General features: G+C 42.5%; 1 protein-coding gene across 1 annotated transcript in view; it reads left to right on the top strand.

Moving 5' to 3' along the window:
- PTPRT (protein tyrosine phosphatase receptor type T) overlaps positions 1 to 25,667 on the top strand; it is a 477,289-nt gene that overhangs the window by 318,845 nt on the left and 132,777 nt on the right. Inside the window, exons 8-9 of the mRNA XM_074157294.1 lie at positions 1,954 to 2,250; positions 3,582 to 3,691. Of these exons, the coding sequence (XP_074013395.1) occupies positions 1,954 to 2,250; positions 3,582 to 3,691 (407 nt within the window). The remainder of the gene's footprint in view (positions 1 to 1,953; positions 2,251 to 3,581; positions 3,692 to 25,667) is intronic.

Raw genomic sequence — 25,667 nt, 5'->3', positions numbered from 1 at the left:
TCCTTCATTCTTTATGTCTGTGTGTCTAGCGGTGCATGCATTTATATTTTATATAAAGGAAATATATATAAAATGATATATATATTATATATAATATAATATAATATATAAATAATAATAATATATAAATATATTTCTTTCCTTTCGATGCATCTTGGAACAAGGCTTGTGCTTACCTTTGCAGTTCCAGAGGCTGCAAGATTTCACAGAACCATTCTTTTGTTCACTTTATTTATCTATAGAGTTCATCTACAGCAATGTTCTTTTCATGGGTTTATGGTAAAGGAATGATTATCACCTAATGCTCAATATATATGTGTGTGTTTATTTATGCAATCAAACATTTTAATTGCTAAATGTGCTTTTTTTGACACAGAGAGTACTAAAAAATATCATTTTATTGGTGTTTTCTGCATGTTGAGGGAATGACACGACTGATATCAAATCCTAAACCAGTTGCTAGCTTCAGACCCCCGGTACTTCAGTGTCCGTCATATCTCAGAAGTGTCTGCATGTGTGTGTACCTGTCTAAAGACTGAGAATACCATTCATTTCAGACATAGTTGTTTTCCCATTGCCAGTTGCTAGGGGTTTTTTAGAAGTAGTACGGAATATGTTGGTGGTTATAGTGTATGTTCTGCTTATGCATTAGTAGATTGAAGTCAGTTTTGCTGGTGCATGCTTTACTTTCAAGAATTATTAGAAGGCTCTTTCTCCACTTTATCTTTCAAAGAAGTGTAACTGGTGTTTGGGAGCCCTTGTGACTTTTTTTTTGTTTGCGTGAAAATGTTCTGTTACTTTCGTAGGTTAAAATCGTGAGAGAACATGAGAAGTGGGCGAAACACTAAATTGTGCTATAAATCAAGAAACTTTACGTGAAATTATGTATTTTCTAATTACCTTGCTTAGTTATATATTAAGCAAAAAAGCAAACGAGCTACACAAGTTGAAGAAATGTCAGATAAACAAAGTCTGACATGTGTAGTATTATTACCATCTGACATATCTCAAACACTGATTTTACTCCCTCATCCTTCATTCTTTATGTCTGCGTGTCTAGCGGTGCATGCATTTATATTTTATATAAAGGGCAGAGTCTGTAGTCAGAGCATTTGAGTTATGCTGTTAAAAATAAATTAAGGAACAGCAGGTGAAAATGAGTCCTACACATGAATATTCAAACTGTACCTCAGCCAGATACTCTAGAAAGAATAATAAAGAGCAGTGAAACTTTGGTGGGGCCAAGGCGTTGATATGATGTGAAATAAAAATTTTATTGGAAGGAGGTTGAGATGGCTCAGAGAACGTGCTGAAGGAGTGGCGTGATCTGCTCGTGTGCCCCATTGCCCAAACATTCAGGACTTTAAAAAATTGAGGGGGCAGCAGTACTGGGCTTGTTGGAAGTCTGACAGTTGGGGACTTAATCTCAGTTCTTACACTCTTACTCTCTGAGTAAAATGGGCTTCGGGTCGGTGGGAGGGTGTTGGGGCTACGTAGCTACATCGAAAGCTGAGAGACCTGAGTTCGTTCTTTGTCTGGCAGAAGGAATGCAAATACATTTCCTGTGTATGTGCATCAATTAGGGCTGGACTTAGCAAGGTACCTGGGCACTTCAGTCAGACCATCAACTGGTTTTTTTTTTTTTCTTTCTTCTGTAAGAATGAAGAAAGTGCAACTTTGACCCTACTTAACTGATGTGAATCATGTTACCCTTGTTGGATTCTATGAGGTTTCACAGGAACCAGGAGCACGACCACTGTTCAGGGCCCTATGACGGGGAATTTTCAGGGCAAACTCCTGAGCCAGAATACATTTGTGGAGCTGACATTAATTTGTAAAGACAAGAATGTACTTAGATACTCTGGCAATATGGAGGGAGGCATAGTAATGGATGACTGAGTTCTTTTCGTGTCAAATTATTTATTTTTATTGTTTTCTTTGCTTACTTTGCAGATCCTGTCCATGGGCCACAGAACGTAGAAGTTGTTGATATCCGCTCCCGGCAGCTGACGTTGCAGTGGGAGCCCTTTGGTTACGCAGTGACCCGCTGCCACAGCTACAACCTCACCGTCCAGTACCAGTATGTGTTTAACCAGCAAAAATTTGAGGCAGAGGAACTCATCCAAACTTCTTCCCACTACACCTTGCGAGGTCTTCGGCCTTTCATGACCATCCGGCTGAGGTTGGCCCTCTCCAACCCGGAGGGCAAAATGGAAAGTGAGGAGTTGGTTGTGCAGACTGAGGAAGACGGTAAGTTCTGTTGGGTTGGCTTGATTGCTTGGGTTTTTTTGGGGAAGGCTAATATTTTCAACTTGTAAATAACAACATAACCCTCTGTCCCATCAGACTTATAAATGGCTTCTCTGTACAGTGTGTGTTGCAAGTAAAATTTGTAGGAACAAATCATTTCTGTTTCACAGCTGTGTTCTTGAAAGGGCAGGGCTCCCTGAGGAGCTGGGAAATGACAAATGCCAGTCTAAGCAGTTACCGATGGGCGGTAGGTTTAAAAGTCTGTAGAAGTCATGTTCTGAGCTGCCCAGGACCCGCAGGGCAGCTTCCTTTATCATATGGGTAAATGTAATCCTGGCATTTGTTGATTTTTTGTGTGCCTTCCCATCACTGTCCCAGAAAGAAGGATAATGTTTTCCTTTCCCGAGTGTAGCTTTTCTTAATGCTGGTGTCGTGGATGTAGCATTTTGCATACGTCTCGGAAGCTGAGTTCATTTAGTGCTAACTCTTCCATTCTTGATACAAAAGAATCATTTTCCAGAAGCACTGATGGAAAGCTTTAAAGTGTTATTATCCCATCTGAGCTGTTTCAGACCAAGGACTCTCAGAGAGAGAATGGAGCCTTGCAGTCTAATGTGTTAAAAAAGAAGCGTTCTTCCTCTGCCAGAGCTGTAAAGGAGCTGCTGCCTTAAGTTTCTCCCAGCTGAAAGTGGCTCTAGCAGTCCAGTATATCATATGGGGGGACATAAGAGGACGGCAGATCCATAAGAAAAATGGACAGGGTTTTTAGCAGACAGGCTTGGGAGTGCATTTAGTTAGTTGTCTTCCACAGCATTAAAATTTTGCTTGAGTAGGTGGATTTTTTTTTTAGCTGGCCTTGTAGCCATAATGAAATATAAATCTTCCATTGTTACTTTACTAAGGAAATCAATCTTTGCTATTGATAAAGGTGTGCAGCCCAGTAGCATCTTTATGCCAAGGTGCAATCTGGCTGTTTAGGTGATAGAGCTTTGCTGTTGTGTGGGTGGAGAAGGACAAATTAAATTCCCTGCTGTGCTGTACTGGAGTAAGGACATACTGAAATTAGCTTCATATTTTAATGGATTCTGGTTTTATTTATCACTTAGTGGTTAGATTAGGGTGTTCTTATTTGAACCAAAGGTTGAGAAGAGGCCTTTCATATTGTTAGTACCTTGGTAATGGTAATGCATTGAGGGTTTTTTAAAATTATATTCTTTTTATGGTTTTTATTTTCAACTCTGGTGGCCTCTTGGTGTCTTCTGATGTGTGTGTGGCTGGAGCTGGTAGTACCTTCTAACACAATTTTTTTTTTTTTTTTTTCCTTCCTGTAGTTCCTGGACCTGTTCCCTTGGAATCCATCCAGGGAGGACCTTTTGAAGAGAAGATCTATGTTCAGTGGAAGCCTCCAAATGAGACAAATGGCATCATTACACTCTATGAGGTGAGGAGAACAGATTGTTGTCAAGGAATACATGCCACAGGGCCCTTTTCATATGTGTTTAAGCCAATCCTGAGCTCTGAGATTTCAGCAGGTGCTAAAAGAAGCCTGATTAAAATAGATAAGAGTCTTCAAGATAGTCTGCTGCTGTCACTGAAAAAGTTTTCCAGTTCAAAAAAGAGAAAAGATTTCTCTACCAATATTTGTGGCAGAATGAGAGCTGTGTAATGCCCCGGTGCCTCAGGTGTTCAATTCCTGCTCTTTTTTCTCCAAAGTCTGTTTTCTTTCCTTTTTTTATTGAGGTAAACCTGTGTTAGATTTTATACCTAAATACTGCAACTAATTCGTCTCTGCCTTTCCAGTAGTCCTAAGGCTTCCTGGCAATCTCAGCAGAATATAGCCATTAAGTCTTATCTTATAGTGTTCTTGTTGAGTCTTTCAGCGATACATCTATCTCACCCAACAGTTTTCACTGCCACCAAACAAAATATACAGCAGGTTATAGGATGATCACTGACCACCCTATGCTGGATGAAAAAAAAATAAAATTAAATGTGATTGTAGAGTGTATCAGAGGAAATGTTTCTTGTTAAAGTGAGGAAACGTTACTGTTGTCATGTGCTTCTGGTGAGACTGCGTCCATAACGTCAGGTACACCCAAATATGCAGAAAAGGAATATAAAAGGAGGACTGCAGTAGAGGATCGTGTGAAATGAGACACAGTGCTACAAGAGAAGGTAGAGGCACTTTTATTAAATAGCAGAAAGCAGCACGCCAGTGGTGGCTGAGTGTGTTACAGTTTGTAGGTTCAGCATTTACCACAGTGAGATCAGAAAAAATGGGAGAAAATTTTCCCTTACGATGATGTAAAAATCCTCACTGGGGGCTTGTGCAGCATTTTCTGATACAGAGGGTCAAACCCCTACTTTTCTGTTTTCTCTTTTACGCTGGGAGAATGTACAAACTAATTCTACATGGTTGCAAGAAGCAACTCTGCCATCCCCAATCAGGTTCTGCTCCTTTCCTCTTCCTATCCAGCTTCTCAGTTTGGAACAGCACATCTTATAACATGTCACTCCTAGATCTCCTTGGGAACACTTGCAGTCCCTAGCACAGTGATGGTCAAATGGAAAAAATAAAGCAGGTTTAACATCAGTGAGCTCTTACGCTGTGGCATGAGATGGCAACTTTCTCCTGGGCTTAAATGTAACTGCACTTTTTGGCCTTCTCTCCAGCTGGCTCGCAAAGGATAAGACTGAATTGGGTACAGCATGACTAAACACATGAATAGAAGTTCCTCGTGCTAAGTTTGTGTCATTTCAACCAGGTGACAATCCTTGAGTAAAGTAAGGAGTCACTTTTTGTTGGTCACCGCTGAGACACTTGTGGAAGTCTGTGCAAGTTTATACCACCTGTCTGTGCTAGGACAGAACTATCCCTGGCAATTTCAAGTTGAAGGTGTGCTACAGGCTGTCCTGTGTCTGTGTAAGGAGCTGTGCAATAAAGCTGTCTGTATCTTTAAGGAATTAATCTGAATAGAATTAGTTGCAAATTCATTATTTTATTGGTAATACAGGTGACCTATAATGGAATACATTTAAAATAAACCCGGTGAAATGATGCAAAAATAACTCCTTTTAATTTTTAAAAAGGCCGTTTCATACTAAAATATTGCCTTGGGCTCAGCTCCTTGAAAGGACCTCGGCAACTGAGTGGCTTTTCTGGCTGAGCAGCTGCATAGAGATACTTCAATGCCTCCAGGGTAGTGATGCATCATGATGGTGCCTTTGCCCCTCAAGTCATATCATTGCTCCAGTCTCAGTAGAGGCACAAACAAATTTTTCTTTTCAGATAACAACTCTATGCATATTTGGCAGCTGAAGCCAAAGAGAAGTCAAGGTGAATTCAGACTCTTCCTCCTTTTCCTCCTCCCCCTCATCTCCAAAAGGATGAAAATCCAAGTGTTAAAAACACCAGGAGACCTGGAGTGCCTGAAGGTTGCCATGAATGGAAATGCTTTCCTTTCCTCTCCCTTCTTGTGTGGAAGTTCATACAGAACATTTCCATTCTCCATGGCATCCTGAGACGAGTTCATCAGCTCAAAATACAGATGAGCAGTTACACGTAACCTGGAGAGACGGCCAGAGCGTTCTCAGGCTGTTGAAATCTGTATCATGAGCAAATATGAGTGCAAGTGGCAGGAGATCCTGGGTTTGAAATTGCTCGGTAAATAAAGTTACAGGTATGTGCACAGAAATACCTCATCCTGCTACAGGCCACTGAAGTTAAATCTTCCTTAAAAATACAGAGAAACATGCAGTATTGTCCACGTAGTTGCATCTTTTGTATTGCTTGCTTAATCCCTAGCATACTGTACATACTTAAACCTGCGCCTTTGTCTCTACTAGTATTATTTCAGGATTTCATGCCACCAAAGTGATTCTTCAGTAGTAATCACCTCCAAAGTGTTATTTTAGACGGGGTTCAGCTATTTCTCAGTATCATCATGGCCTTACACTGTTTTCACAGAGTTCACCTGACCTATTTGTTAAAGAGGAGGGAATAAAAGCTAGTGGTTAATCTCAGATGGATTTTCAGTTCTTTCCCATGACCTACGGTACTGATCCAGGTATGAGCCAGGACAGCCCTGGCAGTCTACGGAGCCGAGAGGCTCTGTGATGTCACAGAATGATATGGGGTTGGAAGGGACCTCTGGAGATCATCTAGTCCAACCCCCTGCCAGAGCAGAGTCAGCCAGAGCAGGTCACACAGGAATGTGGCCAGGCGGGTTTGAATGTCTCCAGAGAAGGAGACTCCACCATCTCTCTGGGCAGCCTGTTCCAGGGCTCTGCCACCCTCACAGGAAAGAAGTTCCCCCTCATGTTTAGATGGAACTTCTTATGTTCCAGTTTGTGCCCGTTCCCTCTTGTCCTGTCACTGGGCGCCACTGAAAAAAGAGTGGCCCCTTCCTCCTGACACTCACCCTTTAAGTATTTATAGGCATTGATGAGATCCCCCCTCAGTCTTCTCTTCTCCAGACTAAGAAGACCCAAGTCCCTCAGCCATTCCTCCTAAGAGAGATGCTCTAGGCCCCTCATCATCTTTGTAGTTCTCTGCTGTACCCTCTCCAGCAGTTCCTAGCAAACTTGCAGTTGTCTAGAAACTGCAGGGTTTGTGTCCCTGTCATTAGGGAGAAATTAAACCCAAGAACCTACCACGTTTAAAGAAAAATGCAAAGTACAGAGTAAGAAATACCACTTTATGAGTTTGAGCCAGTGGTGTTCTGCATTACACCTGGCAGTAGCTGGCTCGATTCACATCGTGCAAGTGACGATTCCTCAGACTCCCTTGGGCACAGACCCTCCTAATAAAAACAAATAAAACCCCTCCTCCTTCTCCTAAGTAATAGTTCCCTCCTCACCATCACCATCAAGATCTGATTCATTGTGGCTGGACACTGTATTTTCTCTCTAGTTCTGTTAAAATATTTTGTTGTAAGCCTTTAAAATGCTTCCAGACAAACACACTGTCTATTCTACTTCCATCTCACTTGCTTTTCCTTGGGACAGATTTTCTTCTCAGATCCCTAATCGTTCCTCCAGTTCCCTACCAGGCAGACTTCCGTATCGCACAAATTGCTGTTGCAGTTCACACACGCACCGCTTCCGTGCCAACTGGGCTGAAATTCAGCAGCCCAACCTTCAGCAAGTCATTTGGCAGCCAGAACCCCTAATTTCATAATGACTGAATATTTCTACAGAGCCTAAACAAAATGGAAGCACCTTAATGAACCTTTTTGACTTATGCAAGTTTCTTCCGTTTGATTCTAATCCTTCAAACTGCTATTGTAGTCTTTTAATAAAGGTGGTCTTGCATTTAAAACTGGTTTAACCCCCCTCGTGTTCAGTTGGAGAAGTAATTGTCTCACTGGGTACAGCCACAGCTGGATTTTTAAACAAAGGAAGCTTCTAGATCCCCAGATCAGTTGTGTAATTGCAGTCTGTTTCTAGGGAGTGGAAACAGAATCACAGAATCACCTAGGTTGGAAGGGACCTTTAAGATCATCTAGTCCAACCTTGAAAAAAACAAAAACCAAAAAATAAACAAACAAAAAAACCCACCAACGCTAAACCATATTCCCGAGCACTATGTCATCTTGTCTTTTGAATATCTCCAGGGTTGGTTCCTCAACCACTTCCCTGGGCAGCCCATTCCAGTGCTTGACAACCCTTTCAGTAAAGAAATTTTTCATAATATCCAACCTGAACCTCCCTCAGTGCAACTTGAGGCCGTTTCCTCTTGTCCCATCGCCTGTTCCTTGGGAGAAGAGACCGACCCCCCCCTCCAGCTACACCCTCCTTTCAGAGAGTTGTAGAGAGGGAGAAGGTCTCCCCTCAGCCTTCTCTTCTCTAGACTGAACAACCCCAGCTCCCTCAGCCTCTCCTCATAAGACTTATTCTCCAGACCCTTCACCAGCTTCATTGCCCTTCTCTGGACACGCTCCAGCACCTCAATGTCTTTTTTGTGGTAAGGGGCCCAAAACTGGACACAGCACTCAGGGTGGGGCCTCACCAGTGCCCAGTACAGGGGGACGATCACCTCTCGGGTCCTACTCACTACGCTGTTCCTGATACAGGCCAGGATGCTGTTGGCCTTGGCCACCTGGGCACACTGCTGGCTCATGTTCAGCCGAGAGTCGACCAACACCCCCAGGTCCTTTTCTGCCAGGCAGCTCCAGCCACTCTGCCCCAGGCCTGTAGCGCTGCAGGGGGTTGGTGGGACCCAAGTGCAGGACCCGGCACTTGACCTTATTGAAACTTATCCCGTTGGTCTCAGCCCATCGATCCAGCCTGTCCAGATCCCTCTGCAAGACCTTTCTACCCTCCAGCAGGTCAACACTCCCACGCAACTTGGTGTCATCTGCAAATTTACTGAGGGTGCACTCAGTCCCCTCGTCCAGATCATTGATAAAGATGTTAAAGAGAACTGGCCCCAGTACCGAGCCCTGAACCTCTCGTTGGAGGGAACTTGGAAAGCTGCGGGAATTGCAAGTCTGTTAATGAGGATGCTGGAAAGACGAGGGTGTGAGCCATGTAGAACATGAGATGGTATGGTTTATTATGGGGGTGTTCGGGGAGCGGTTAATTAAAGGAGCCTGTGCCGGGGGAGTAGGTGGCAGTTGATGTGTTCAGTCAAGTCGGCCATGGGGACACGCACGGGCTGCTGTTCCGAGTCAGCCCTGCGACGGAGATGAAGCTGAAGAGCTGGAGTCAGGTCCGCAGGTAGCTTCGAGGTGTGTAGGTACTTACAGGAGATAAGGAGATCAGTCTGTGTTCAGAAACACCGCTGAACAGCGATGATGGGCTTTGCTGGTACACTGTGTGGGTAGGATGCTCTACAGAGATGGTTTTGCATGTGACACTCATGAATGAGGCGTTATTACAGCTGTCTCTTGTAGCGAGCTCTTGAGTGGCAGAATCTATTAATATTGTAATAAGTCCTGTCCCCCCTTCAGTCTCCTGGCAGACTGAACACACCACAACTTGTTGAATTATTTTTTTTACCAGTCCTGAAAAGCTGCTATGCTTTAAAATCCCTAATAATCAAATGCTGCTTATTGTGCCTATACCGTGTGGGAGTTCAGCTTCAAAGCCTTCGTGTACAAAGACATGCAACAAAGATATTTTAAGTTTTTTTTATTTTTTTTTTAACCTAAGAACGTGTAAAGTCAAACCACCATCAAACAGCAGGAAGACCTATGCTGTCATTGGACTGCAGAAACAAGTAATCTATTTTAAGGTCGTGGACCAGCTTTGGCACTTAAATTCTCCTGCTTTTAGATGATATGAAGTTGTTTCAAGCATCTCTTCCGTGATCCAAATGGAAGCCTTTCAGATACATGTGTGAACCGAGATACTTTGTGCAAACTTGCATTTAATCCCGAAAATCTAGATAAACAAAACTTACCTATGTCTGCGTTTCACTGCTAGTTTGGGCAGCTGGAAGCTTACGTGTGCGCTCAGTCAGTGATGTTGGCTTTTGCCTTTGTAAATACATTTTTCATGTGTAATCTATTTCTCAGAATTGTGAATTTTTAGAATATTTTGCTCTTAAAGAGGAGGAAGAAGAAGAAAAAAAATCTAGCATTCCTTTCTAAAGTATTTGTTACTTGGGGGCGGGCATTGTTATAAGGTGTTACAGTCCCAGAAGCATTTAAAGGGTGACTACAAGTATATTCAGCTCCTTGGCTGGAAGATTGACTCTCGGACTGTTGAAGTCCTTTCAATGAGCCGTGCCTAAAGGCACTGTTTAAACAGCAAACTGTCTTTTCAAATATTCTAAGGTGTAGTCTTGTAATCACTTATGTCCTCATCTTTATGATTATTAAGTCCTCTGTGGGTTGCACAAGGGTCTTGGGAAAAACAAGGATGCATTTGCAGCTTCTAACGAGCTGGTTTTCTGTCACTGTTTCTGAAATGCTGTAAATCTCTATTTAGATGCCAGGAATAATAATATAAGGGACTTTCATACACAATTTCAGCTTTTTAATGGGATGCTTGGAGCCTAGTTCCTCTAATCCCAGTGGATTTGAGTTTAAATTGCTCTTCGGAGGTTACAGATCCTCTTAGTTGCCATGTAAAACTGCAGCTGCCCTTCATCATCTCTCCAGTTGCCAATATGCCATTTCTTCTCCATCACTTCACACACTTTTTCTCTGCAGGAGAGGTCGTTACATGGAAACTGCCTCGTAGAGGGTCATGCATAAGGTCAATATTTGTGGGATGCACTCCCTGCATTGACAATTGGGTGGAAACAAATTTCTTCCACCTTTGATCCCTGAAAGTGCATACTTATTCTAACAGAAGGTGTGATTATCTGCTGGGGTAGGTATCTGCTGCACAGAGATGCATGCGTTTCTATTCATAGCGCTTTTTTAAGCTATTCATGAAACCTGACACTTTTAGGATAACATCTTCCCTGCTAAAAGGTGCAGCAAAAAAAGGTTTCCTGGAAAAGCTGAAAAGGTTGGGAACTCAACTTGGCGTAGTCGTTTGTTTATTTAAAGGCTTTTTTTTTGGTTAAGAGTGAAAAACGGCTCCCACAAGAAGGAAAGCAACAACCACGAAATCTTGCAGCCAATTTATATACAGCCCTACAGTTGAAAGAGTAGAAAGATGACAATTCTCAGAAATTGCCTTCAGTGAGAAGTGGCTTTGAATGTTCCCATGAAAATCAATCACGTTACAGCTTCTCAGTTGCGTTCGGTGGATGCCCGATACTCCTGGGACGGAGCTTTGGCACTCGGGCTGCCTAAGTGTGCGCTGAAGGAAGTCCGTGCTATACACAGCTGGCTGCTGCACGGGGCTGAACGTTCAGAGAACGTTAAGGAGACATCGTTAAGTGCTGAAGACCCAGGAAATGATCAATTAAGGATTGTATATTCGGTCATAGCTTTATCACTCTTCTGTAAGGGCATTTGACAATGCACTCTTCACGCAATTGGGTATTATTCTCCGTTCATCTGCGGCACTAATGTTGTTTTCCCTTTGACACTGGATTTATACGGTGCCTTGTACCACAGTATATTGTCTGTCCAGAGTCCATGAAAGTCAATTACACGAAGAATAAGTGTTTTACTGCATCTGTGCTAAGTTGAATTAGAATTCTTTAATAATCTAAACTAGCAACGAATCTGTGTGGCCATGTATAATCTGTTTAAGTTTGAATCTCTGTCAGCTCTCTTGTAGGCTGCTTCATCCTCTCAATTACACGTGAGGGGAGCTGTGCATGTGTAGCCAGCTAAATTAGTTCTGTAGTCAATGGCTTTTTGCACAGAATTGCCCTGGAAGTGGGGCTGGGCTGGCTGAAGAGAAATTGTTTATTATAAGGTTGCTGACTGTAGTTTTTACTGAGCACTTGGTGGACAGGTTGGTCTGAGGCTGCCAGCGTTCTGGGCCCTGCTTACTCGGGATTCAGGACAGAATTTGGACAATGAATGGTACTGATTGCACTGATCTGTTATCTTTTTTTTTTTATTTTATTTTGACAATTGAGAAGGGCTATAAATCTGAGCATTGCTCACTTTCTTAGCAGGTTGGGATGCCGTGTCATCCACAGACCCTCTTGTTCTGTTTCTGGGACAAGGCAAGGCTCAGTGAGACAATGAAATTTGAGGAGCACAAGGTGACAAGAAATATCTTTTCAGTCAGCAGAATCCCACAGAGAGCCCTTTTCCCCCCTTCCATGCTGTTCAATGAAGTAATATGCCTTATAAGCTCCCTGTCAGCCCTAGAATTGTAGTATGTGCTTGAGTGACCCCTCTGCCATGCACAGGGCATTTAAGGTGGCTTCTCTGGTGCTGCAAGGAAAAGCTAATTTACCTGGGCGCAATAATATAGAAGCCAACACATGGAGCTGGAACAATGATGGCTTTCCTTCCCTTATCACCTTTGGAAACATAAAATGCCATGGCAGAACCAAAGTCAATTTGAGCCGTGTTGATAATGGGCATCGGGCTCTGCTGTCTGTCTGTCCATGCTCCTTCCACCCAGGAGGGCAGAGCAGGAGGATGCACCAGACGTGGTCTGGCTGATCCCTCAGCTGCTAAACCCTGTCGAGAAGCGCCTGCTCTGTCCTTGTTGCTGTTGTTTCTCTCCATCCTGTCCGGGTTAGTTTAACACAGCCTTAGACTTAGGAGATGGTTAAACGATTCCCTAATTAGGGATACTTTTCTGAATGAACACCTTAGCTTTTGAACAAACTTCTTCAAATAATATAGGATTCTTAATTGTGTGCTACTCCCTCGCTGTTACTTGCAAGATGTACTTAACTTGGAAGCGTTTGTTAATGACACTCTTCTAAATCGTGTGGTTTCCAGTAACACCATGATAAGAAAATGAGAGGGTTTTTTGAGAAACTCAGATGTCATACATTTAAAAAAACCTGACAACCTCCAGGTAAACAGCACACTGGTGTTATAAATAGTATGAATCAACTGTTTAAAAAAATTGCTTATCAAGCTTTCCAGAAATAAAAGCATAATACGGTCCCTTGAGCACAACAATTTCTTTGATTACCTTTTTATTGTTCTTTTGAAGCCAATAGGCGTTCAGCAATATAAATCCAATGCAAATGAGAAAAGATATTTGGCTACAACAGAACATTTTATTTTTTTTTTCTTTAAAGGAACTGAATTACTTTAGTGTGCATGTTGTGCTCTTTCTAAGCCAAAGTAAGTGATAAGAACTGAAAAAAAAAACCCAAGACTTAGTATTTCTTATAAAAAAGTTCAAATTAAGAAAACTCCTTTTGTAGATGTGTGAACATCTTGTCTTTCTGCCTTCCAATGCTTTATTTTCTTTTCTAGAAAAAATACAATTTTGGTCTCTTCTTTCTTCTTTCAGAGATGCTCTTTGTTGCTCATCCAGGAAAACAGTTGATTCTTAATCCCACTTCTTCCATCTCGTCTTTTCAAGTGCCAGTGTACCTGTGCAGTTATGGTAATAGCGATAAAGCTCTTCAACAGTTCCATATTCAGGTCTTACAATATCTTGTTTACCAAAATGTAGTCATTAACTAAGTTGAAAGCAAACTACAGGTATGTTTTTGTACTTCCTTCCTAGATGGTTATTTCCCTTTCACCTTAAGTGTTGCTTAATTTAGCAAATAGATAGGATTGAAAAATCCAGAAGTGGTGGCTTTATCCTGTTGCTTGGTGCAACTGAGGAACTGTGTAAAAGAGGAAAAGCCAGGCAAGGTGATCTCATCACCTTCAAAAGGAGGAGATGCCAGTGTTATGGTTCCTTTTGGGAAATTAATCTTATTGCTTTCCTTCGCGTGCACATGTATTAGACCCAGTCTTTAACTATAAGCCTTCCATCCAGTGGACACATAAGCACAAATGGATAGTGGACTGATAGGACTAGGGCTGATATTTTATCTATATACGTGGCAAATACATTTTACGCAAACATGGATCTTGCCTCTGTTGCTTTATGGTATAAAGCAAATAGAGCAGCTGCAGGTGATGGTGTTAGTGCTCCATTGTGTTGGGTTGGGGTTTTGTTCATCGCCCACAGGTTTCGCTACGCCCAGTGTAGCGTGGCAAACCCGCGATGAGATATATTAAGCCATGCTTTCAGCATCAAGCACTAACTGAGGAACAAGTATGGAGATTGAATAACCGCCTCAACGCTGCAGTCCTATCAAAGCAATTTCTATAGTTGTCATTTTCTGCTATTAAACTGAACAATGAGGCTCTCCAATAAAATCATATGAAATAACAGCTCATTAAAAACTCTCCTTAATATATAGCATGCTAATTAATGTCAGTGGGGTGCAAGCTTGAATGGCAGAATAGGCTATAATGTTTAGAAAGTAGGTAAAATAAAAGAAGATATTTTATCATTAATGACCTTCTAGTAAACCTAATGAAATCTTTAATGGCCCAAATACATTACTGAGGCACTCCCAATTGCTTTGTTACCTACTCCATTCTTCCTCCCTTTCTCATAGACATTAAACTTGGTTGTATTTATAGAAAACAAAAAACAATAAAGTCCCAAGGAATTATGAACAGGAAGGAAGGAGTCTCAGCAAGAAGAGGAGTAGATGAGGCTTCTCAGCCTGTTCCTGGACAAGAGAAGGTTTGGGTGTGGGACTACATTCTATCCTGCCTTGTGTGTTGTCTGTGTTTGTGTTCAGGTTTGATTGACTCCGTGTTTGTGTGACTCTCAGTAAAAAGGCAGGGGAGCAAATGGGCCTCTTTTATTCACGTGGGCTCCCAAGGTTCACTTCCATATTCATTCCTAGAGCTGCACTGTGGCTTTTTAGACTGTTACCAATCATGCTGTGCTTGTGCTGTGACTAAATTAAAGGACTTTATTCTTCAGGGCTTTTAGTCTTTCATATGTTGCCAGCCTTAAATATAACTTGCAAAAATGCTGTTTAACTCTCCCTTAACCTTCTCCCTAAAGGAGTAGTACAAGAACGGAAAAATTAAAGGCCTTTGCTTCCTTCCATTTCCTGGATGAAATTTAGTGAGCTGGGGAGGGATGTAAGTAGCAATAATTGCCTGGCTTAAACTGAGTTTTAGGATGGAAAATGAGCCCAATCATCTGGTCATAAAATATATTCTTTAGTTCTGAAGTCCAGCACTGGAGCAGGATTGTTCACAAACCTGTTCACTAACTCTTTCCTGTCCATTAGAAGATAAATTTCCTCAAATTATTCCTTTTGTGTAACACTTGGTGCAATTAACTTTAGTCCTGTACCCCAAATGTCTGAAACTTCCTGATAAGATTGAACCTAATGTCCATCCCAGCTGCAATCCGAAGTCACCTACAGTAGTAATTGTTCCTAAAAAGCCTAGGCAGTTGGAGAGCCTTAGAAAAATGGAGCCCATGGCTTGCTATGTAATCACGTTTCAATCAGCTTTATAGAAGCATGAAATTGATTGTCCCCCTGACATACCGTACGCTTCGGAGCAGATACTGTGCTCGGCAAGTTAATTCCTCATTTGGCTCCAAGCACACAAAAGAAGAGAGCTTTCTGCATCCCCTCCCATTCTCACAAACCAAGGAGGAAGGGAGCACAAATCACTTTGAAATCAGAATTTGAGAGCAGAGCAGCGTCAGCCGGCCCTGTTTGGTTTTCCTAATCATCCAGTGGAAAGCATGGTGATTTGGGAGAAGGATGCCCAGGCCGTTGGCTGCACATAAGGGAGCTTGGATGAATGACAAAACCAGCGGTGGTGATGACCAGGTAATCAATGAGCTACAGGAATCCCAAAAGTCTGACAGAAAGAGAGCTGAGTGAGTGCCTTGTTAATATGGTGTCTGCTTCCATATTGGAGTCAGCTTCTCTCTTCTGGAGCCGGAAAAAGGAGGACGCTGTGAAGATGCATTCTTGAGGCAATGAAGAATATTCCTCTTCAGATACCTGCAAAGAAAGTCTGGCCCTGCCTTCGTATAATTTAATTTCTGCTTCAAACTCCCTCATTTCAGGAATATTTTGATCTTTCAACATAAATGAAACTCCATTCAAAATAAATCCAAAATCAATAGACCAGTGCAAATTCTAGGAGCTCCTTCTTAACCTGAGTCTTGTACTTGGAAGATTTAACACCTCCAACATTTTTGTGTTTTGTGTTGAAATCTTCCCAATCAGGGTCACTCTTCAGTCTGAAATGCTGCTTCTGCTGGAAGTGGTTCATTAATCCCTGAGCTTTCATGGGCTAACTCTGAAGTTCACAATAAGGAATCAAGAAACACAAGACTCTTCTGTCATCCTTAAAATGCTCCTACAAGGCGTGTTGGATAGAAACTCTGGGGGTCAACACAAACTAGTAAATATATAGCAAAACAACCAGCTGGGACAGCAAAATGGGCTTCTCTCCAGATTTTGGTTGTCTTTTAGAATGAATGATCTTTTCTCTAAGGCTTGGTGATTTTTCCAGAGTCAGAAGTGTCCCCCAGACTGCAGGGCAAATTTAGGGCTTTCCTCCTCCATGAGCTCCCGCTCAGGGCTGCTCCCAGACATGAATGGTGGGTGCTCCAGCCTGCAGCTCCCGGCTCTTCCCGGAGCCAGGATACTGGCAGCAGAGCAATGGAATGCAGTGGGGATTTTTTGTTTGTTGAGGTTGGTTTTTGGCACAAACCGCAAGGAGCTTGTAGCTGTAGAATGATTGTTAGTTTGTTTTTTGGAGAAGAGAAATAGGAACACAAGTCATGCACACAGAACTCCCGCGTATTACTGTCTAGGATGTTTTTCCTTTTAGTGTTTGATGAGATTCCTTTTTCCACTGAGCCGAAAGCTTTTTCTAAGCTATTTAACTTGATCTGTCTCCGTGACAGTGTAGAACTTGTATTAAATTTAGAGGGAAACAAAATAACGCCTATACAGCATTATTAACTTGCCATTGTCTTATTTAGGACACAGATTAGAAATTATTCAGGTTATCCAGACACAAGTGACACCCCCACCTAGCTATCGTCCTTATTAAGGATGAACTCTGTGAACTCATCCCTGCTGCCGCTGAGCGAACAGCTCTTGGTAGATGTAACTCAATCCTTTTCCTGGATACTGTAATCTTTCTCATATTTTATAAAGTCTGTCGTGTAATGCACCGCTTTCCAGAAAGGTTCTCTCTTCTTTCCAAACTTCTCTGTACAGTAGGCCAGATTTCCAGCTAAATAAAACACCAGCTCCCGCTTTGGGAGGAGCGCCAGCAGGAGACAAGTCTGTTGCTCAGCTGCCACTGAAGTTGGAACAACCTTGGCTTGGGCAGGAGTAATGAGACACAGCCCTGGGCTATAAATTACATTGACTTGGGAAGGACGGGAATTCATTCTGCTTTGCCTGAGGCAAAGGTCTGCTGTGCTGTCAGCTGAGTTTCTTCCACTCTCGGTTCCCTCTGTCATGGTAATCAAGTACCAAGAAAGCTGCTTATGAAAGAATTTTGAGGAAGTCCCCCGTTACCTGCTACAAGTTTAACTTGTGTAATCTCAGCAGCGGCGGCAGCAGAGGGGCATCTATTTCTAGCTGCTTTGCCAACAGATTTAAATAAAGATGGTGGAGTTTGTGGACCTTTGGAACAGCCGTTCTGGACCATGAGGAATTCCCTGCTGCTGCAGTGGTTTGCTAAGAGTTGTCACATGAAGAAAGGGTATGGATGAACTGCAGCTCTGTCTGCTCCATGGAGATCTTGGTGTTTTCCTTTGTTACTCTGAGCTCCTCAGAAGAAAAATTACGCCAAAGTGTTTGACGTTTCTAATAGGGGAAGCGTGGTAGCAGTGTGCTCTTCTTTTTTTTTTTTTCCAAACAAATTGGAGACAAAGAGGCAGCTCTAGTGAAGCTTTTGTGCCTGGGAAGAACCAAGGCGTGTGGTTTGCCCACTGCTTTTTCACGTCATTACATAGTTATTTTAGCAGCTTTGCTCCTAAAGGACTCCACGCACATCTCGGTGACCAGATTATTTGCTGGGATTTAACGCAGCATTGTCTAAACAGAGTGTCTGTGAACACAGTCCTTAATGGTATGCTGGGGGCACACACTGCTTGTGGAAGCCTTGCCTGTGATTAATCAATTAAGAATAAGATAAATCCAACAGTGGTTCCTCTGGCTTGGTGGATGATTCGAAACATGCTGAGGCTGAACGTGCATCTGTGCTTGTTTACAGTTGTCTCAAATTAGATAAGCATAGAAATATAGTATTCTGCCAATTGTTGCTGTGCGCAGCAGGTCCTTTAAGAATGACAGCATCTGGTTTCTGGAGAAAGCTTTCTTCTTGTATCAGTAGTAATATTTGTGGTACAGGCCAGGACAGCAATGTTTTTAAACTCTTAGTGAACAGTCTGTGTGTAGGTGGGTAAGAGAATGTGTTTGGTGTTTGCTGATCTGTCGGTGCTATCGGGCTGTTTGCAGGTTGGGTCCTTGATAAGAGTGGCTGAATTGCCATCTGGTCAGGAGGTTCTCAGAGTTTTCCTAAGCCTTTTATAGGTCCTTTCTGACCTTACCTGCTATGTCAGTGTAGGGGAGAAAACCACCAGAACCTCTGAGCCAGTAAAACATCACTGTTGTACACGCAGATGTGTCCCCGAGCCATCAGGTGCGTGCATCGTGTGCATGTCTCGTACCTCTCCCCAAATAAGCAGAGTAAAATAAAATAACTGCAAAAGCAATTAGCAGCTTTGAATTAATTTGCATGCTCCATATTAACTGTTGAAGAGAAAGGTGACATTTCAGAAGATAGAGATGCATTTTATTTCTCATTTAGTTACCTTCAGAAAATTCGGGAGCTCCTGCTGATAATGTTTCTGGGCCTTCGTACTGAAAATGGGCAAGTATTAATTTGTGGGAAGAACCCTTTCCTCTGCATGCTCTTCTCAGCTAAGGGGATGCAGGATTTGGGCAGTGTGCTGTGTGACATGGTTTGTACAGCTCTTAGCAACGTGTCAATCTCTAAATTTACTGTTTATAAATATTTCTGCATATAAACTACTGATTATAAATATTGCTGGCAGCTAAACGCATTACAATCTGGTACAGCCCATTCAGCCTTGTCTGCCCCTCAGAGAGCCATTATTTTGTTGAAGAAGGTAACAGATGAGGTGACAGAGCTCTTCTCCGAGGTGGAACTTGTTTTTTCTACTTCTTGCCGTTGCAAACAGATATGTCCCTGGATGTAAACGCAGAGGAAGATATGTTGCCTTCTGTTCAGCAGCTTTTCCTTTTCCCGCTAAAGTCCCTAGAGAGAAATATGCTTCAGTGGATGGGACTGGTGCTAGGTATCATTACAGTCTTCTGCTACTAAGTGAAGTTTAACATTGGTGCCAAGAACCTGCTACATTAAGGAGCCAATGTCACGCATTTGAGGAAGGGGCAAGAGACGACCACCTATGAGCTTATGGGTTTCCACCTTCTTTTAAAAATTTGCAAACTCAGTTGATGGCTGGATACAGTGTTGTAGCTCAAGAACCTGAATCCCTTTGCAGATGTCTAGGTGAAAATCTCTCTAAATCTGACTTGAGTCTGACTAGAGAGATTTCGGGGCTCATCACCCTCATTCAAAACAGATACACTGTAAGAACAGCCTTGGCTGTGGGGGTTTTGGGTGTATCTGCATCCAAGTTCTAAATAATTATGGTGATAGCCTTGGAGTTTTATCATCGGTTTTGCTTGGCTCTTAACCAAAACTGGCTTTTCTTCCCTAGTTTCCTGGCTTGTAGCTGTGGTCCCTGGCCAGTATCATTCCTTGGAAACGTTACCATTTCTTTCGCCTCTCTTGGGTGTTACGGACACTGCAAAGGGACAGTCTGTGCAGGGGACCTTCTCTTGTATCCAAGTGTCTCTAACATAAGTGTTTCTGGCAGCTGTGTTCTCTGTTCATTGATTTTCGTCAATAGGGTAGTAAAAATAAAAGTGACTGTGTTTGAGAGTGGGGAAAAAAAAGGAGAACAAAAAGCCCATGTACCTGCCAGTATCTGAAATGAAGCGGATCCTCGTTGTTCTAAGTGGGAAGAGTGCTCTCTCTGCAGATGGGTTTTGTGAGCAGCGGGTCACGCAGACATCAGAGCCTGGAAAATAATGTCTTTGTGTCAGAGCATAGCTTGTGCTCTTGTACTTGCATTACTTCTCTTCCCACTTAGAGTACTCGTTGTACCATATTTCTAACATGATAAACATATCTGGAATGCAAATGCTTAGCTGTATTCTAATTATAGGAGCGGAGCTGCTTAATTTGGGAGGTATGCTGAGGTTATGATGACATGCCGAACAAATGCAAAGTGGTACTTTTCAAAAAGGTTTGAAAGAGTAGTTCTGGCTTGTCTTGCTTCTGTTAACATTGTTGGCATTTTGGGGTCAGTCTGCTTCCATGATGGATGTGTTTTCACGTTGTCTACTGGTACAGTGCTGTCTTAGGCACGCTGGGATTCATCCATCTCACCATTCTCACCATTCTCATTCTACTAGTCACCTGAATTCTTGGACCTGCAGAACGCAAGTTAGAAATGGCAGATCTCTGTGGATCTGCTGGTGAGAGTACATCATCTGTACATAGCAGATGGACATCATCTGGGAAGGTGGATGCAGTTGTGAGATGTCACAGAATCACAGAATGATACGGGATTGGAAGGGACCTCTGGAGATCATCCAGTCCAACCCTTATGTCTGTGTAAACTAATGCTTCTGGAAGGAGTAGGTCTGTCGTGTTCATGGACATTTTAGCTTCATGTTGTGAGGAGTGAAAACTTTAGTTTTTAGCCTTATACAACCAGTGCTCTACAGCAGGGTCCTGTGCTTCCCCATGGCTCTTCGTCATGTCCTGGTCACATTGGGTTTGTGTCACTCAATTCAAAGAAACAGGGTTTGAAAAAAGAGTCATGGGTCGGATTTGACTTTTAGCCAAAGTTAGTGAGCCGTGAGAAGAGCTGGGCCCAGCTTGGCACTTGGAATAAAAAGTGGATTTGTGAAGCTGGCAGCTGGAGAGCGTGGGTTTTCCGTGAAACAACCAGCTCAAAGAGCCCAACTCCACCATCTCCAGCTTCAGCACAGTTCTCCTCTTTACATCAGCCCAGAACTTGGTGCAGTATTTTCTTTGCCAACTTCAATGCATTTTTTTTAATAAATCCAAGCCATTAAGAATGAAAGTCTGCAATACATTTCTAATTTTTAAAAATTGCTTAAAAATAGGATCATAATTAGATCAGTAGGAGGCAAATTTTTAAAATTTATTGCACCATGAAAACTAATAGAAACTTGATGCAATAATCAAAGTGCCTGGCTCTGGTTTAAGTTATGCTAGTTTTCTCCAGAAATGGCCCATAAAAATTTATATTATTTTTAGAGCTTTAATTAGCTAAGTACGTAAACTAAAATAAATTTGAGTTTTGGAGACATTCAGAGGGGAAGAAGAGACAATATAGGTGTTCAGTCTAATTCTTATTTATTTGAAGAGTAATTATTTCCTTTGATGCTAAATCACCTTTTCTTCTTCTCACTTGATCCATGAATTTTCTCTCTGCTAACAGAACCTTGGGATTTTATTCCCAACACTTTGGCCCTGTCATTCAGCTTTATTAAACTGGCAGTTTGTTTGAACACTTCAGTTACTCATTAAATTTTACATTTTCTCTAGCTGTATTAATCACTGCCTTTTACGAAGTGGGAATGTAAATGATCCCTTTGCCATCTACGCTGTGGGATAATTTGCCTTTGTAAGAGGCTCCTCGGCTTTTTATGCAGTTTTCCTACGCGTGTAATAAGTGGGTTTTTTCCCTTCACTGTAAGATTTACATTGGATCTTGCTTTTTTACTATTGTTTTCCACAGAGCAATTCCCCCCAAAGTCAGATTTTCATAAAGCTGACATTCCCGTTTACGGGCTTAACTGGCGTTAAACTCTCTGTATCCAAATGGCAAAACGCAAACTTAGGAGTGTGTTCCAACAAACCACTCAGCGGCTCGGGGAGAGGAATTGCTTCTATCAAATCCTTGAGCGTTGGGAGCATGTACATGAAAATGGGAACTGCTCAAGTCCCTGGTGAAAATTTAGCTTATGGAGATCAATAACGTGCCCACGTGCCCCGTGTGCTGCACAAATAGCCTGTTCATGGAGACTAAATTTCTGATGAATTTGCTTGCGGTCTGACTGCAAGGTAAGGTGGTGAAGGCGGGTAAATGCGGTGTGCCTTTCTTTTGGTGTTTTACACTCATTTATTCACAACAGATTTTTCTCATAAACATGAGTGCTTTGTAGCGAGGGGCTCCAGGAGAAATGGGCTTGTCATCTCAAGAGCTGGGGAAGGGAATCCAGTGTCCCAGTAGCTCTCCCAGGGGAGTTGGTGGTGGTAGGAGCACCTGTGAATCTTGTTCCTTGCACAGCTGAGGAGGATGAGGGAAGAAATACTGTTTCTGATCACCGGTTTTGTGCCCACCTGGTCCTACTGGGACTCCAGTTGAATCCTGCTGCTTGTAGCCTGTGACACTGTCCCTGTCACTCTGGCTGTAGGGAACCTGGCACTGAAAAAGAGACAGACCATCTAAATGCTAGGAATATTAGGGAAATGTTGGTATGTTCATTTTTTGAGGAGCACATGAGTGCCCCAGAGATTCTCTAAGCCTGCTGTAATCTCTCTAGCATCAAGGTTTGTCTCGGTTCTTGTTGAAGAGTCAAATCTAACTTTAACAAACACCAAACCTGGAAGACTTGAGCTTCCCCGTGAAGCAAAAGGCTTCCCTTGTCAAATGGGTTTGATATGGAAAACTCCAGTACTTGTGGGACCGAGACCTACACTCAGATGTCCTCTGTGGTAACCTGAACTCCCTGGGAATAGTTCAGATTTGCTGTTTCCCAGGGCTATGAACTGTGTAAGGAAGCACCTCAAATTTCCCATGAGGACAAAGGCAGCTGACGAGGGGTCCTGGGACTCGCCTGAAGGCGTAGGACGCTTTGGTTTCATTGCTTGGGAGGGACAGGGTGCTTAAGAATGACCAGGCTGCTCGTCAGAGATTAAAAGAGGGGAGAGGCTTCTCTTGAAGTGCCAAAGCATTGAGTTATCTCAGAACAAAGTCTTGTGACCCGTTGGTTTTATCTTGCTGGGTGGGTGATGATAAGCTGAAGCAGCAAGAGCAGATCCGTGCTGGTAATTCCCTCTGCCAGCAGAGTGAGCCGCACCGAGCAGTCTCTGTGTGTGTGTGTGCAGAAAATATATCAAAATACACTTAGACTGCTGTGTCTTTAGGCAACGTCTTTCATGCAAATCATGGCTTTTTTTTTTCAATAAATTACCCTTAATTTGAATCAATAAAAAAATCTGCCTTTCCATTACTGTGTGATGACACTCTCCGGCTCCCTAGTGAATTCATAAATCTGTTTCACTTTCAAGCCTCCAAATTATTTTAATAAGAAACAAGGAGAAGCAGTATAAACTAAGTTTTCTGCATGACTTTTCGGGACCAGGTGTCTGCACTCTAATTTGCCACATTTTGATGCTACCCTACGCATGTTTTATACTTAGGAGCCTAAGCTGAGCCACATTCAAATTCGCGTTCTCGTTATTACTATTCAGAGCCTGAATGCGTGTTGGTAAAAGGCACTAATATTGCAGTAGGTCCAGGAGCAGCTGGTAAGTCTATTGAAATTATACTTTGTAGCAAGCTCAAAAATGTCAATATAGGTTCTTTTTTCCTTCTATAAAGTGCCCTGAAGTTTTTTTCAGGGTGAGTTTAGGCAGCAGCCACCTGAAGGTATTTTATTTACCTTCTAGGTATGGCTAAACATAATGTTTCTGTCTCTTTTTAAACCAATTGCCATCTTTCCACTTACTAGATTTGGAGAACTCATATAAGGGGTCTGTAAAATCTTGAAATCGGGCTAGAAGAACCTGGCACAAAATACTGTATTCACAGCTTTGATGTGTTTCAATAATTCAATTATTTTTATGCTCTTCGTGGCTGAACCGCTGTAGACTTTGAGGTTGAACCCGTGAATCACTTGAGACTATCAGCAAATACAGGCCTGCACTAATCCAGAGCTTTTTTGTTGAAGTTCCAGCAGCTCAGGCTTGACCACAAATAGACATACCTTTTCTAATGTTGTCATTTAGATTTTTGAAGCCTTTTTTGCAAGTCCTACAGGAGTGTGTGCATACTCTACCTAGTTTTGATTTGTGGAAACCTCCGGATTGCTGCCATCCCCTGAAATGTATTTCTGCAGGTGCCGACCACTGTGCAGCAAATGTCACTGTCCTGGCTGGCTCGTTTTCCTTGCTCACCTTTAAAATAGCCTGCAGAGTGTCAAGCGTCCAGAGGGGAAAAGAAAAAAAGATGTTAGGATTTGGAAAGTGTGCTCTGGATGGAGGGAGGAGGGGGTGGCATAAAAACTATCTGCGTGAATCACTGTGACTCAGTGTCCTTTACGTACTTGCTGGGGTTGCACAAGATTCAGAGCCTGAGGGGGATCCCAGTGCCCCGCTGCAGTCACCATGCAGTGTAGGAGGCATGGCTTAGGGTTACAGTTTTTGGAAATACGGCATAGTGTGGGAGAGAGTACTAAAAGAAATGCCTTAAAGAGGGAGAAAATATTTTCTTCTTCATCAGAGAAAATATCTAGTGTTTCTTGTTCTGTGCTCCTCTACTTCTGCTTTATAATTGAAACCTAATGAAGTACATTTTGAAAAGTGCCCGAGCCTTTCAGGTTTAGTTTTAAGCATGCCAAGCTTAAGTCTACATCTGCAGCAATTAACCTCGTTCACCTCCTCTCCCTGGCAAGTTAAAAACTCCTGGCTTCCTCGGGCTGCTCATCGAGGTGCCGCTGCTCTGCCTCTCTGCCACCCACTCCAGCACTGGGTCCAGACGTCGACACAGCAGTGGGGCTGACAACGTGGCTTTTCTTGGCACGATGTGACGGTGTCAGTGAGAAGCCAAGCTGTTTGCTTCTACTTCTGCCCCCTCAAAACACTTCAGGAGTTGAGGGTAGTGGCAGATGCCCGCTGGTGCTCACGGAGGATGGGAAAGATCCTTGCCAAGGTGGAGGGCTCTAACAGGGGGGGACCAAAGAGTTGAAGTATGGTGGCTTTTTTTTAATAGAGATTTTACTTATTTCTAAAGCAGAACTGGAGCTAGTCAGACTCATCTGACAGCTTGGTGCTTGGTTTTACAGCTCATTAGTGAAAGGGAAAGAAGCAGCAGAGCTAGATTATCCTAAAGGGGGAGTTGGAACAATAAATTGGACTATTTTAAACTTTGTCTTTTGAGACTCCTTTAACTGTGATGCCTTTTAATGCAACATAAACCATTCCAAAGAATCTTTGGAGCATCACAAGGAATTTGGTGATAAAAAAAAGAGGGGTGGAGTGAAGACTGCTCGGAATATCACTGCTGGTGGGGAGAACAAAGAAAAGGAGGTTGAGCCAATCTAATGGATCATCCAATGAATCATAGAATGGTTAAGTTGGAAGAATTACACGATTTATGGTTGACTGTATTCCTAGAGATGAAGTAAAAGGAAAATGTAACAGACCATTAAAAAAGAGAACAGAAATGTATCCTTTTTCACTCGTTTTGAACTCAAGAGAAGGGAAATATAAAGGAGTACAGCCAGGGGGTTATGCCAAGAGTTTTGCAAAACATTTTTGAAAGTGCAATAGCAGTGTTTCGTGTGGATTAGAAGTTGATTACAGGGCCATGAAACCAGAATTAGAATCGAGAGGTATCAAGAGACCCTAACAGTTCATTTTTCATTCATGGGGTCTCCACAATGTGCGTTCAGAAAACAAAATAATACAGCTGAAAAAAACCCACCTTACAAAGTAAAGTACACCATAATGCACATAATACAGTTATTTCTGTGCTAGTCAGTGTTTGAGTCAATGCCCATGTTTTCTCAAATTGAATAAAAACCAAAAATCAATGTAACATGGGGAGAAAGGTCTAAAGCTGGCTTTAGTTTGTCCTTGTGCTGTTTACGTCCTGTCCTC

Source organism: Numenius arquata, chromosome 12 (assembly GCF_964106895.1).
Source record: "Numenius arquata chromosome 12, bNumArq3.hap1.1, whole genome shotgun sequence".
In the NCBI taxonomy this organism is placed as follows: Eukaryota; Metazoa; Chordata; class Aves; order Charadriiformes; family Scolopacidae; genus Numenius; species Numenius arquata.
The sequence above is the reverse complement of the archived record's forward strand: the minus strand, read 5'-3'. Positions and strand labels throughout refer to the sequence as shown.